Source organism: Pyrus communis, chromosome 7 (genome assembly GCF_041283825.1).
Source record: "Pyrus communis isolate YQ-2024b chromosome 7, ASM4128382v1, whole genome shotgun sequence".
Lineage (NCBI taxonomy): Eukaryota > Viridiplantae > Streptophyta > Magnoliopsida > Rosales > Rosaceae > Pyrus > Pyrus communis.
The window spans coordinates 10,712,262-10,727,261 of record NC_142571.1 but is presented as its reverse complement, the minus strand read 5'-3'; the positions used below and the strand labels follow the sequence as shown (position 1 = coordinate 10,727,261).

General features: G+C 35.1%; 1 protein-coding gene across 2 annotated transcripts; it reads left to right on the top strand.

Moving 5' to 3' along the window:
- The first annotated feature begins 11,084 nt into the window (after positions 1-11,084).
- Positions 11,085-14,540, top strand: LOC137734789 (uncharacterized). Of its 2 annotated transcripts, none has more exons than XM_088698047.1 (3): positions 11,085-11,295; positions 13,076-13,691; positions 13,780-14,540. In XM_088698047.1, the coding sequence occupies exons 2-3, from the start codon at positions 13,245-13,247 to the stop codon at positions 14,245-14,247; spliced, it is 915 nt and encodes a 304-aa protein (XP_088554173.1). In that variant the 5' UTR covers positions 11,085-11,295; positions 13,076-13,244; the 3' UTR covers positions 14,248-14,540. The 2 variants fall into 2 exon arrangements, with proteins under 2 accessions (XP_088554173.1, XP_068330173.2); XM_068474072.2 differs by having other exon boundaries at positions 11,086-11,295; positions 13,174-13,691.
- The last annotated feature ends 460 nt before the right edge of the window (positions 14,541-15,000 follow it).

The window sequence follows — 15,000 nt, the reverse complement described above, 5'->3', positions numbered from 1 at the left end:
CCAATATGTTGCTCTTAGTGTTTACACAAAAAGCACATCCATTTGGAGCTCATGTATTGGTTGAACTTTCGAGGGAAGATATAGAAGTGGCATATTAGTATATCTTAGACAATTGTGAAGAAATAGAAGACTTCAAGAGGTATGTGATAGTAATGGTTTTACATATATTGAAATTGTGGAAATTTTAAGTTTGTTTGAATGTATTTTTCATAGATTGATTGAATGTGCAAGGGGGGATGTATAAACCCAGTAAACCCTAAATCTGTCACTCCTTAAATTAACGAAATGCAGCAAGTAGCTAGCACACAACTATCAACAAGTCATCTAGATGTCAATCTTCCTCAAATTAAGAGATTAGAATTAATAGAGAATCCCATGGAAAGAGGGAACATCTGGTAGCATCAGTCACCCCATATTGTCTAATATCCATATGCAGCATCAGTCACCCTATATCGTCTAATATCCATATGCAACATTAGTCACCCCATATCATCTAATAGAAATATTTATAATTCTACAACTTTAACTTATATATATATATATATTATGTATACAGTGAGCATATCCAAATTTTGGAAAGAGATAATCATGTCAATGTACAACTAAGACATAAATAGTTGCTTCCTGAATGGTTTAGGCAACAAGCCACGTCATTGTATTATCAAGAACCTAGATTGGTGTGTGAATAAATTTTTCATTAGCCCAAGGTCCGGATCGATGTACTATCCAATACATAGGTTGTATGATGAACGACATTCGCTATTTGGTTGCACAAGTTGATCAAAATCGTATAATGTAGAACAATGGGGTAATGACGCCAGGATCACACAATGGTGAACCATGTAACTTCTATGGCAGATTAATTAATGTCATTAAAGTACAATTTATAAGAGGTTATAAGGTGATTTTTTTCAAATGTCAATGGTACAATACAGATACCAGAGGAAAAACTTGTGACACAGATACTAATTGATGATGATGGTGAGATCTGTACATTATAAATCAATATTTAAATTCTCCAATAGTCTATTTGCTTACATATTTACTAATAGTCATATTATTTATAACAAATTAATGTTTATTATTATATGGTTATAATGATTTATCTATGATGTTACGTACATATTATTATTATTATTATTATTTTAAATTTATTAGATGACAACTCCTACTCAACAAGGAAAGAGGGTGAAACGGGTGAGGGATGCCCCACCTCCGCCTCTGCCACCACCACCTCTTCCACCACCTGCTTCTTCACCGGAAGAGCCAGCAGACATGAACTTAGGTATTTGAGAAAGGCTACTTACAATTCTTTCAACATTTTTATTTAGGAGTTGATTTTTAATGATGTTTTAAACAAGTTATAAAATTAATCAAACGCATGTATTCTTTTTTAATTTTTAGAGACAGATTTTAACTTTAATGCCAAAAAGATGACACGTGGAAAGTCATGTGGGAAAGGCCTCCACGATATTTTGGAGGCAAATAATGGGAAGAAGATGCCAGTCATATTTGATTTCAAACTTCAAGTTCCAAATGATTTGGTAGTCTCAGGTTTTTTTTAACTATCGAGATAGGGAATATTGTTCGGACTCACTTGCCAATTTGCTACAAGAAATGGATGAAGGTCCCATCTTCAGAAAAGAGGACACTGGGAAATAAGTTGCTTGTGAGTTTGATTTTAATTTAGTTTATTCATAATAATTTGAAGCACTCACTTTTATATATTTATGCTTGATAATATAGGCATTATTTGTGTTGGACTTATCTCATCCAAAGATAATTGAATATGTTGATAGGAAGATGGCAAAGTTGTACTCTGTTTAGGCACTGGTTGTATAAGTACTACTTGTCATGTGGAACACTTGCAAGAGGATGAGCTAATCTGTCAAATGATCGGATATGGAATGGGAGACCTAAGAGTCACTGGGACTAGCTATGCGATAATGTTTATACTACTACCCACTTTTTGGTATGCATTGTATACATCATTTTCTAATATATGTCCAAGTTAGATGCCAACTTTTTCTTATATTGTTGAACAACAATTTTTTTATCACAAGTTGATTTTGTAATAAATGGAATGAGCATAGAACAGTGCTTTATATATATATATATATATATATATATATATATATATATATTAAAAGTTAATATATATATATATATAAGCTTGTGTGTACATGCATGTTATTGATAAATAAGCTCTGCTTCTTCACAAGCTTTTACATGTATTTTATTGGTATTAGACATAATCGAATGCAGAGCTTGTTTGCATTTATTAGGCTATTCATTGCTTTTAGTTCTACATTTCAGGTTGGTAAAATTTGAGAACGTCTACAAGAGAACGAGAGCAAAAATCATTGGATATAGTGTTTATGAAAATTAGATTCTAATTGATTGGAGAAGATGTTAGATAGTGGTATTCTATTGCATTCGAACAAATATGTACAAACTCAAATATATGAATATGTATAAATCTAGGAGCTAGGAGCTTCCCAAATTGTACACCTTTACAATACTAACTCTTCTTTTGCTTGTTATGTACCACTTGTGTAATGTAGGAGCTTTCAAAGCAAAATGCTAATAATAGAAAGAAACTGAAGTATCACCACAAGGGAGGAACAAGGCCATTCATCCAACATGCTAGGACAGCTCACAAGGTAATGAAACTAAAGTATTTATAATACTCATTATGCACTCTCACGTTTGTATCTTCATTATTAAATAGAAAAGAGATTCATTATCAATGATTAACAATTGGGGTGCTCTTCACAAAGACAAGAACAGCTAGTGGATCAATGATGTTGCTCGAGAAAAATATGTAAGTCATTCATGGGCCACTCATTTTTTGTCATTTCAAATGCACTGGAGATTAAAATTTTACAATTGACAAGATACAATTTAAGAAACACAGTTGAAATGAACATGCAAATTTGACACGATACTACATGTTTGTCGCACCCATATATCTTATGCTAACTTTGCATTTGTTACTAGTTGAGAAAAACATTACATGTGCCTAGTCCAATTTAATCCATAGTCAAATAAAAACTACAAATCATGTTTACATACAGGTTTTGCATGGTGATTTGCTTTTGCATTAGATAAGGATAACATAAAAGTGGTCAAATTGTGTTTTCTTAAGCATATTATAGCTGAAATGTTTGGAATGAAAGAAACTAAATTGTTTCTGATTAATTTTGAAAGGATAACATGAAGAAAATGAAGGATGAAATAAGGGAGAAGTTGATCCAAAAAGCACCTGAAGGTACACCATCAGATTCCGTACATGTGCCATTGGATGATGAGTTTGGAATCATGGCTGAAAACCTCAGGAGGAAGGGAAAATCAATTAATGATGTAGCTGTTTTTCCTCATACGAATACATCTGGTTGCATTTCTTCTATGACATCAAGTTCCGAGTTAATTGATATGAGATCTCAGATTAAGTTTCTGTCAGATGGTTTCCTCAAATTGCAACAAGAGAATGAACAATTGAGAGCTTGATTGGATTTACGTAATGATGATGAAAATCTGTTCACAAAATTCAAGGCATTTATTGCTGCAAGTCAGGAAAAGACCAACAACTCTATAGAATTTGATGGTGATATTTCAGAGGGTGAAAATACTTATCCTGAGCTGGAAGAACATGATTTGGAAGAGGAATGATGTCCATATTGTGTCTTTTGCGGTTAGTTTCAAGTATGCACATCGTACACCTCTTTTGTTAGCATATGGAGCACTTCTTTTGTTAATTAGCACATAAATGTGCCTTGGACTTGTCATTTGTTAGTACCCAAGATGTCTATATATAAGTGTTACTACTCTTGATTATTCTAGCTTAGACTGCTCTTTTGTTGGTACCTCAAGCTGTCGTTTGTTAGGCACCTCAAGCTATCTTTTGTTAGGCACCTTATACTCTTTTAAACCTATCTTTTGAGATAGGTTACCATGACTTTAACTTTTGGGATGTACATTTGGTGAATGTATTCAACTTATGTGTTTTAATTGTTGATTAATGAAAATGTGAAGTATTACCTTATAATTGTTATGAACTGCAATTCTAGATTACGAAACAAGAAAAACAATTAGTTTGTCGTTATTATTTCTAAAAAGGTATTTGATTTAAACATATGTGATGTAAGTTGCGCCATATATCAAAGGAATATGTGACCTTTTTAGCATCATTTAGTGTAAACTATATCATTTGGTATTATATTGGATGACTACAAAATCATCACTTATAAACCTAATACGAGACGAAAAAATAGGTCACGTAATTTTGTATTTGATGATGTATAATTCGTCACACATATTGTTATTAAGTGACATATAATTCGTCACACGTATGGTTAATTTGTGATGTATAATTCGTCACACATATTGTTATTAAGTGACGAATGTTGTGTCACGTATACTGAAAAAATGTGGCGAAAATAAAATTCATCACATAGACTATAGGCGATGCTGTATAGGTGACGCAATTGGTGACGCAATTGGTGACGCTAGCATTTCATCACATATAGTCAAATGAAACGAATTTTATTGTTTATGTGACGAATGTCTGTCGCTACCTAAGCCATGTTTTCTTGTAGTGGGAAGCTTAAGCTTGTAAGCCACTGGTCCAATTCTTTCCAATATTTCATAAGGCCTACAGAACTTAGGAAGTAGTTTGTGGTGCAAGTGAGCATTCAATGCCTGCAGTTGGAATGGTACCAACCTGAGATAGACCATTTCACCCATTGAGAATTCCCTTTCAGTCATTTTCTTGTTAGCCTGCATTCTCATTCTGTGCTGAGACATTTCTAGGTTAATCTTGAGTATGGCAAGTACTTTATCTCTGTCTCTTAAGTTATTTTCCACAGCCTCCAGATTGGCAGTACAGATTTCATGAAAAATCACCAATGGAGAAGGATAGCCATAAACCAATTCAAAGGGTGTGGATTTGATGGATGAGTGATAAGTTGTATTATAATTCCACTCTGTCTAAGCAAACCAATTTACCTATTTTTTTGGTTGAGTACCTACAAAACACCTTAAGTAAGTCTCAAGGCATCTGTTGACTACCTCAGTTTGTCCATCACTCTGAGGGTAGTGTCCCGAACTCATGCAGAGTTTAGAGCCATTGAGCTTGAAAAATTCTTCCCAAAATGCACTGAGAAAGATTGCATTTGGATCACTCGCAATGGTTGCTGGCATTCCATGTAGTTTAAACACATTGTCCACAAAGACCTGTGATACAGTTGCAGTCATGAATGGGTGTGCCAGTGGCATGAAATAAGCATACTTATTGAGTCTGTCTACAACCACAAATATGAAAGTCTTCCCATTGCATGAAGGTAGTCCAAGAATGAAATCCATACTGATATCTTGCCAAATTTTCTCAGAATTAAAGAGAGGTTGAAGCAGCCCTGGAGGAAATTGGGGTTTCATATTTGTTCTGCTGGCATGGTTGACACTCAGCAACATACTTCTTGATATCTTTCTTTAAACCAAACCAATAGAAACCTCTCTTGATTCTTTGATAAGTTTTGAGAACCCCTATATGGCCTGAGGCAGGAGTATTATGATGCTCATATACGATCTTGCTTCTCCAAGGTTAAGAAGAACTAAGAACCATCCAAGACTTATACTTCAAAAATCCATTTTCAAACTTATACTTGGACTGATTAGCATTGTCACCAGAATTATTACTCTCTGCTCCCAGCTCCTTGATTTTATCTTGAATCCATTCATCACTTTCATTATGAACTCTCAGGTCATCTAGCTACCCAAAATAGGGATATAAGATGACCAAACAACTAGGGGCATCGATGGTAACTTCCAACAGTTTTGGAATCTGGTAGTCTTGATAGTGCATCAGCTACAAGGTTCTCAGTACCTTTCCTATACTGTATCTCATAGTCAAAGCCTAATAACTTTGAGACCCACTTCTGTTGGAAGGGAGTATTAGCTCTTTGATTCAGAAAATACTTTAGGCTGTTATGATCCGTCTTTATAATAAAATGTCGACCTTGTAGGTAGTTCTGTCATTTCTTGAAGGCATACATAATGGTTATGATTCTTAACCGCATACACAATGGTTATGAGCTCTTTTTCATAAGTAGAGAGTGCTTGGTTTTTTGGACAAACAGCTTGACTAGCAAAAGTAATGGGTTTGCCTTACTGTTGCAGAACTGCTTCAATGCCTTTATCTGACACATCACACTCAATGGTGAATGGCAAGGAAAAATCTGGTAGTGTTAGTACCTGTGGAGAAGACATTGTATCCTTAAGTTTTTGAAATGCTAGAGCGGCCTTAGTGTTCCAACTGAAGTTGTCCTTTTTGGTTAACTGATATAAAGGTTGATAGATTTTCCCATAGCCAGGGACAAATTTCCTATAGTAACCAGTGAGGCATAAGAAACCCCTGAGTTGTTTCACATTTGAAGGAGTAGGCCAAGATAGGATAGATTGTATTTTGGAAGAATCAGCTTCTACCCCTTCTCTGGAGACAATATGCCCCAAGTACTCAATCATATTTTGACCAAAAGCACACTTTTGCTTTTTTACAAAGAGTTGGTGCTTCTGCAAAAGTGTGAAAGTAATCTACAAATGACTCAAATGATCAGCCTATGATTTGCTATAAACCAGAATATCGTCAAAGAAGACTAAAACGAATTTCCTCATGTGGGGTTTGAAGATATCATTCATGAGGCTTTGGAAAGTGGTTGGGGTATCAGTAAGTCCAAAAGGCATTACTAGGAATTCATAATGCCCTTCATGGGTCTTAAAGGTTGTCTTTTCAATATCTGAATGACGCATGAGGATTTAGTGATAACCCGATCGCAGATCAAGTTTAGAGAAATACATAGCACCATAGAGTTCATCAGGCATATGGTATTTGTCTTTAATGGTTATAGAGTTGAGTTCTTTATAGTCCTTACAAAGTTGCCATGTACCCTCTTTCTTTTGACAAGGAGCACAGGACAAGAGAAAGGGTTATGACTGGCTCGAATAAACCCTGCATCCATTAGTTCCCTCACTGCATTTTTTATTTCAATCTTTTGAAGTGGCCCATAATGGTAAAGCCTAATGTTAGGGGGTTTTGCTCCTGGTACTAAAGGAATGTGATGATCATGTGCTCTAGGTGGAAGAAGATGAGTAGGCAGGGCAAAGATTGTCTTAAAGTTGCCTAAGAGAGTTTACAGTTCACTGAGCTGCTTAGAATGTAAATCACAAGCCTCCATTTTCCGAATCTCCAATGAGTATAGGAAAAGCCCAAGATTAAAGCTAAAAATTTCCTTATCGAATTGTTGGAAAGACATTTATTGGATGGAAGGCAAAGTAGTTTGACAATGAGTGAGTTTGTAATAAGAGTTGCATTTTGAGAATTCCAATGTCATGAGTTGGAAATCCCATAAGACAGTACTGATTGAAGAAAGCCATTGTACCCCCAAAACGATATCACAACCCTCTAAAGGAAGTGCAAAGAGATTCACTGCACAATTATAATTTCCTATAGTTAAAGGAGCATTAGCACAACAACCAGAACTTCTAATTGTACCCCTATCTGCAATCATCACTTCAAAAGGTTTTGTAGCCTGAAATTGCCATCCAAAACGCTTGAGAAGTCTTGAATCCACAAAATTGTGGGTGCTACCAGAATCCAACAAGATAGTGACATGATGCCCATTCAAAATCCCATGAACTTTCATTGTGCACACGGTTTGCCTAGCAGTGGTGCCATAAAAGGCACACTCACTAAGCTCTATGTTTTGAAAAGTAGGCTGAGACTCTTCCTCAATTTCAAAGGTAACTTCCTCTTCAGTTATAGCCATATCAAGCATAAGTAATTGTTTGTTAGCACACTTGTGACCACGAGACCATTTTTCATCACAAAACCAACAATCGCCGCTCTTTCGCTTTCGGTGGATCTCCTTAAGTGTCAACCTCTTAACAGGAAAATTGGAAGGCCGAACAGGCTGAGTGGTAGCATGGAAAGTATTTACAGGAGATCTAAATGTAGGGGTAGGTTTTGTATAACCAATATTTAGATCATTAGCATCTAACTAAGCAGCAAGAGAAATTGCTTCATGAATAATATTAGGACGCATCAATTTAACATCATATTTCAATTCTCGTTTAAGACCCCCTAGGAAACAACTCTTAAGAAGTATTGGACTCAAATCAGTAGTACAATTAACCAACCTTCGAAATTCAAGCACATAATCCTTAAGTGTACTTGTTTGGCGTAGCTTGAAGAGAGATTCAGCACTGTCCTCAAATTCGTTGGGACTAAATTCTCTGCAAAAGGCACCAGTGAAATCCTTCCATCGAGGCGTCGTTGTAAACAATCCATCCACGGGAAACATTGAAGAGCTTGCCATCGAGGTGGAATGAGACTATGACAACTTTTTGGTGTTTAAGAGTCGAGTAGTAGTTGAAGAACTGCTCAGATTTGTAAATCCAAGTGAGAGGATCCTCGCCAATCACGAATCGAGGGAAATCAATACGATGATGCCACTGAACACTCTGGTTACCTCCCCCGTCAATTAAATCACGTCGAATAGTGCGATTGAGGTCGTGTTCTTGAGGATCGGGAGGATTGGCGATGATCGGAGGTGGATTTGGATCAGTGGACGACGAAAAGCCATTTCCCCCAGCACGACAAGCTTGTTCTGGCCAGAATTACTCGAAATAGGTTGCGAACCAATCATCCATGGAATCCATAAAGGTAGCAAAGAAAGCTTCCAAAGCAAAAACACGGGCGTCTATAGTGGTGAGGCGTGTGTTTTGGTTGTGGCGGGTCATGCAAAGAGGCATAACTTAAGGATCGGAATAATGATACCAATGATGAGCACCTGATTCCTGCACTGGGAATTCAACCTCAACAAGCACAATAATGGATGAAGATGAAGGAAGAAGAAGCACCGAGAGCGTGCTTGTATTTTTTAATATATATATATATATATATTTTTATTTATCAAAATACTGTTATAAGGGAAAAGAGACTATTGCTCAATTTAAAGGTGCTGGAACCCAAGGGTAGCCACTCAGCAATCCACTAACAGAAATGACAAAATAAGCAAAATTTAGCTAAATAACTAAACCTTCAGTGATTAAGAAAAACCACTTATTTTAGGTTCCTAACACCTGAGGACTCAAGCTAAGTTTTGAAAGATAAGTCGAGGACTTGAGCTGAGTTTTGAAAGAGAAGTCGAGTTAGGTTTGTCATTTCTGCGAAAGAGAGCTTATGGTTGCTACGAGAGAAAGATTTGACAGAAGTGAGTCGCTGAGAGCAAAGCGAGAAAGAAGCAAGTCAAAACATCGAGAAGAAAGAATCACGCTTCACCATTTTGTTCTCTATTTGTCAGCAAAGCAAACTGGCAAAGTTAAAATAACAAAAAAGGAAGGGTAAAAATGAAAGCACACTGTAGAATGAATTGTAATCCAAGGGGATGTATTCAATTGGGATTTTGAAGGATTTTAATTTTTTTTTAATGAATATAGGGTATTCAATCATGATTTTAAGCGATTTTTTGAGATTCAAGGTGTATTCAGTTAGGATTTTATGATAGTTTATTAAAATCTTTATAAATCCGGGTGCATTCAATTAGGATTTTAAATAAATTTATAACATTTCACGTGTATTTAATTAGAAATTGATTTTAAGGGGGTGTATTCAATTAGGAATTGGAGAGATTTTAATAGATTTATAAATCCATAGATTTTTATAGAGTTACTGATTTGTAGAGATTCTATATAAAATTTTGATTAACTTCCCTAGAAATCTTGTGAGAAGAGGTGAGATTTGTGGATACTTAAAATACACTACAAAATCTCTCCAATTCCCTCTAATTTCTCAACTTTTCCAAATTCTTTAAATTCTAATTCTAATTGAATACACCTGAAATGTTATAAACTTCTTTAAAATTTTAATTGAATACACCCGGATTTCTAAAGATTTTAATAAACTATCTTAAAATCCTGATTGAATACACATTGATTTTCAGATAATCACTTAAAATCATAACTGAATACCCCTAGATTCATTAAAAGAATTAAAATCCCTCAAAATTCCGATTGAATACACCCCCATTAAAGAATTTGAAAAAGTTGAGGAATTAGAGAGATTTCGTAGTGTATTTTAAGCATCCACAAATCTCACCTCTTCCCATGAGATTTCGAGAGAATTGAATCAAAATTTTATCTGCAAACTCTATAAATCAATTAAACTTCATAAAAATCTATGAATTTATAAATTCATTAAAGTATCTCAAATTTCTGATTGAATACACCCCCTAAATCTGTAAGGACACAAATAGAATTAAAACGAAAGTTTCTCTTTTAGTATATCTATTAATTAATGAAATCCTCTTTGTCAACTAAAAGAGGATGAAAAGACAAATTAGTCTTCTATCACACAAAATAAAAGATGGGCAATAATGTAATTTCACATGCCCAAATTTTTTTTTTTATTATTGAAACCTCACTTACAGATGATGTTAAAATAACTCTAATAATAATATATATATATATATATATATATTAAAAAAACAAAAAACAAAAAATCAAAAGCAAAAACCTCTCACTCCCCCCACATTCTCTCTCTCTCTCTCTCTCTCTCTCTCTCTCTCTCTCCCCGCCCTTCCTTCTCATTTTCTAAAAAAATGTGTTCATATACACAAAGTATGTAGACAAATGCTAGTATATATAATTTAAATTCATACTAGCATATATATGCCGATATATATAATACCTACAATTACTTAACACAATTAATTTGTGATGGATAAAGAAGAAAAGGTTGAGATATGAAAGAGGAAGGGCAATATTTGTTACAATTTAATAAAAAAACTAAAGATAGATAAGGAAAAAGATCCTTATCAGATCATTTTTCTAGAGATTCCATGATATGATTGTTCATTGTAAATCGTGCGGTCAGAAATTATTTTAAAATTTAAATTTTAAAATTAAATATAAATAGTACCTAACAAAAATTGACCGTACGACATAACAATGAACGATCATAATTACGAAATTTTTAGGATCCTAGAAAAAAGATCCGGCAAGGATCCTTTTCCTTACCAAAGAGGTGGGCTAAATCCATGACTCACAAAATTGAAAGTTGTAAAAAATAAGGCAAAAGAAAAAAGACTGGATCGTTCTTCTGAGCACTCCCTCTCCCATCTTTCCTGTGGCGCCAACTCTCCTCCGGTCAATCTCTGAAGATTCCAATCCGAACCCTTACATCTTCTTCGCATAGCCACACCCAAACGATTCCAATCCGAACCCAACTCCAAATCTCAGGTAATTTCTCCAAATTCATCGTTGCTTGTTCACCATTCGTGTTGTTATGGTGATATTAATAGATTTTGGCCCCAGTTTCTTGTAATTCAGCTTTTTCTGTGTAGTTTCGTTACCGATTGTAATGGAAAATTTTGAAGAACTCTACTTTAATTGTGGCATCAATTTAATCTGTTTTTATGTTGATCTATATATATGGCTAGCTTTGAGATATTAGATTAAGCAACTGTTTAGCTGAGGGCGTTGTATTTAGTATTACATTTGCATAATCTCCTTATGGTTTGCATTTATCTTTCGTTTTGTTTCAATCTATTTTATCAGTTTTGGACCTTTCAATTTGTTTTCAGGTGATTCCTCTGTCATGGATTTTTTTTTTTTTTTTTTTTTTGTGGATTTTCATATGCAAATTATGCTAAAATTTTAATGTAATGTTCTTTAGATCTCTGTTAATGTTTTCGTTTGCAAACACGGTCGGTTGTGAAAGACTATTTCTTTTTGTGTTTTAGAATGAAATAGAACATGCTTTGTGCGAATTTTATGATCTGATTTACTTGCCGAACCAGGTTATTTCGGGTTTGATGTGTTTGAATTCGTTCTGGGAGCATTCGAGTAGTTAGAAACTGAAACCCCTTTCAATTCGTATAAGCCGAATTTGTTAAATCAAATATATCTATATCGTATCCCCATTTATTTCTTAGTTATTTGTCTCAAAAAGAAGTTTGGGTCTTGAAAGACAATTTCTGAATTTGTTGCTTCCATTTTCGAAATAAAATCTTCAATTCAGGTGCTGGTTAGATTGATCAGATTTAGGTTTTTTTTTCTTTGTCATTCTTTAATACAGTGATACCTCGAGTTTCTGTTTCAATTTCTAATAAGGTTATAATGATTTGGTTAGCTGGGGAATGGTAATTCTTTCTTAATTCAAAGAAAATTAATGAGAAACCATGTAGTCCTTTTATTTGGTTTGTCGTGGATGTGTTCTTTGTCTTCTGTGAACATCTTATAGTTTCTGGTTATGTTTTTATTTGCTCGAGCTTTCTTGAACTGGATATCCAACAAATTATCAGTTTTGGGTGGCACACAAAATTAAGCAATGAATTTGTCTTCCGAGTATTTCCATTTTTCGGATCTCTAAACGATTCATGGTGGTTGGCTGCTTATAGAACATCTGAAGGAGCACTTAGTTTTTTAAACAGTCTGATTTGCTGTGGATGTATGATTTTTGTTTTTCTTCTTAGAAGTTGGAGAGCTGATACTTATCTCGAATTCCCGTTTGGGAATTTTTGTTGTATGATTCTTCTTGGTTGGTCTTTTATCTTGTTTCTTTTGTTTTATTGGTTTGGTGTCAATTTGTGATTTTTTACTTCGGGTGATTATAGAAAGTCCATGGTCTGCTTCGGTCAAGCTTCTCATGCGAATGACAGTGGCTTTAAGACCATGTCCAGTGGTAGGCCAAAAGCCCAAAATATAAGCCTTAGACCCTAAAATTCTCCTTCCCATGGCTGGCCTAAATATGTGTCGTTTTCTTGCTTCTCATGTTTGTTATCTTTATTCTAAGAATTTGCGCTGGTGCTTACTGACTGTAGTTGAAAGAAGAAAGGAGAAGAATATTGATACCATTGATGATTTGGTGCAAATGCTGCAATTAGCTCACTCCAATCTTTATCTGAAAGAATTGAGCTCCTATATCATGTTTGTTTTATTTTCACATTCTTTAGTTATTGGTGTTGGATTTGTTTATCTAAACTAGTTGTAAGCTTTATCAGTTTGTTTTGTTTTTTAGGAAAGTATCTTTGGCCCAAAAATATAAAACATAAATGAATTTAGTTGTGGCGAGTTGAATTTTAGTAATGTCACTGACTAAATGACCGAATTGTTCAGAAAGCTCAGTGACAGTGATGGCTTATGACTGAAAAAAGTGAGGGGTTTTCATATTGAATCCCAAGTTCCCGATGGAAGAACCTAAATTGCAGAACTTGGAAGAAGACGACCCTAAATCACAAAGCTTGGAAGAACAAGCCAATAAAGCCCCAAGCTTGAAAGAAGGCTCTATGTCACAGAGCTTAGAAGAAGACCCTACACCACAGAGCTTGAAAGAACCTAAATTACAGAGCTTGGAAAAAGGAGACCCTAAATCACAGAGCTTGAAAGAAGACTCTAAATCGCAGAACGTGGAAGAAGGAGACTCTAAATCCCAGAGCTTGAAAGAAGGCCCTAAATCACTCAGCTTGGAAGAAAACCCTAAATCACTCAGCTTGGAAGAAGACCCTAAATCACTGAGCTTGGAAGGACGAGATAAAATTGCATTCTCTGAATTGAATGAAAATTCATTGCAGTTCCTGGATTCAATCGACGGGTATTTAACCCTATTGGATTCACTGTCCTGGACACTCCGGCAGGTAAAATTAGCTTAAATCATACTATTTTTATTTGTATACTTTTAATTTAAATTGTTATACTAACATGGAATAGGGATAACACTAACAGGGGTGGTTGCAATTAGCAAGTGCTCGACATTCTATGGGTGAGTCACGCGTGAGCAGTGCTTTGTTGGACCTGAAATCCCACAATGCAAGTACATTTCTGCAAGTAACCCAGCAATCTGATACTGAAACAGAGCAAATTCATCATTTTACATTGCGCAAATGGGCATCCTCCGACAATGACAATGGAGCTCCACTTATGAATATGAGTCCACAGATACGACAACGAAAGGATAAGGATGGATCTCCACCCCCACTTAAAGCTGAAACTGATCACCAACATCAACTTCAGAAGGAGCGGACTAAGTCACTGTTGATGTTTGGTGGTTTGGTTTCACCGAAGCTACGGGCAGCACAACTCTCATTTGAATCTGCACTTGACGCACTTGTAGAGATTGCCAACATGCGTTCTTTGATGCTTTCCACGTTTGATAAGGTCAGGGAAGAATTGGAGGCTGCCAAAGCCAAATGACCTGTGAGCACCACCTATTTCAATCCTTCCGATTGTCTTTTGTTTAAATTGCTGATTTTGATCTTTACTACAATTTATCCATTTATTGTTTGGTTAGTTAACTGAAGCTCTTAATTTCTTTCATGCATAAACTTCAAGTTTTACGCTTTAGTTATATGGTTAGAATTCGGTTGCATGGACTACGTGATGAAAATTTGATGATTGTTCACCATGTAATGTGATGATCGTTGGATGACGGCTCCTGCTTGTGATAATGCTATAGTAATGAAATTCTAATACTCTTTTCCTTTCAAGTTGTGTGTTTTCTTTTCTTGTTTTGGCATTACGTCGTAGGGGTGACATTTGACGGGTTGGGCTTCAACTCATTGGTTGACCCAATGAGTTGAAGCCCAATCATTAGCGATGCTACTAGAAAAAACAAAGTAGACACAATTGGAGCCGATAACACATGAAAACTCAACATCATGACTTTATATCCATCATTTACATAATGACTTCAATCCATCTTTTAATCTTTTACATAATGACTATCAACAATTACTACATACGTAGTTACATAATGATTATATATCATTCATGAAAGGCCTAATCGGATAAATGATTCTCGTGGTGATAAGGTAATCAAAAGATGGTTCCCGTGGTAAAAAAAATTAGGAATTAAACCCTTGTGGTTTTAGTCCGTTGGCAAATTTACCTCAAAAGTGATTTTTAGTTTTTTTTTTTTTTAGTACATCGATATTCTTACACTAAGAG

Excerpts from the sequence above, each read along its gene's own strand:
- LOC137734789 (XM_088698047.1), top strand. The coding sequence starts at position 13,245 with ATGGAAGAACCTAAATTGCAGAACTTGGAAGAAGACGACCCTAAATCA. Across the intron at positions 13,692-13,779 it reads TGTCCTGGACACTCCGGCAG|GGGTGGTTGCAATTAGCAAG; the intron begins GTAAAATTAGCT and ends TAACACTAACAG.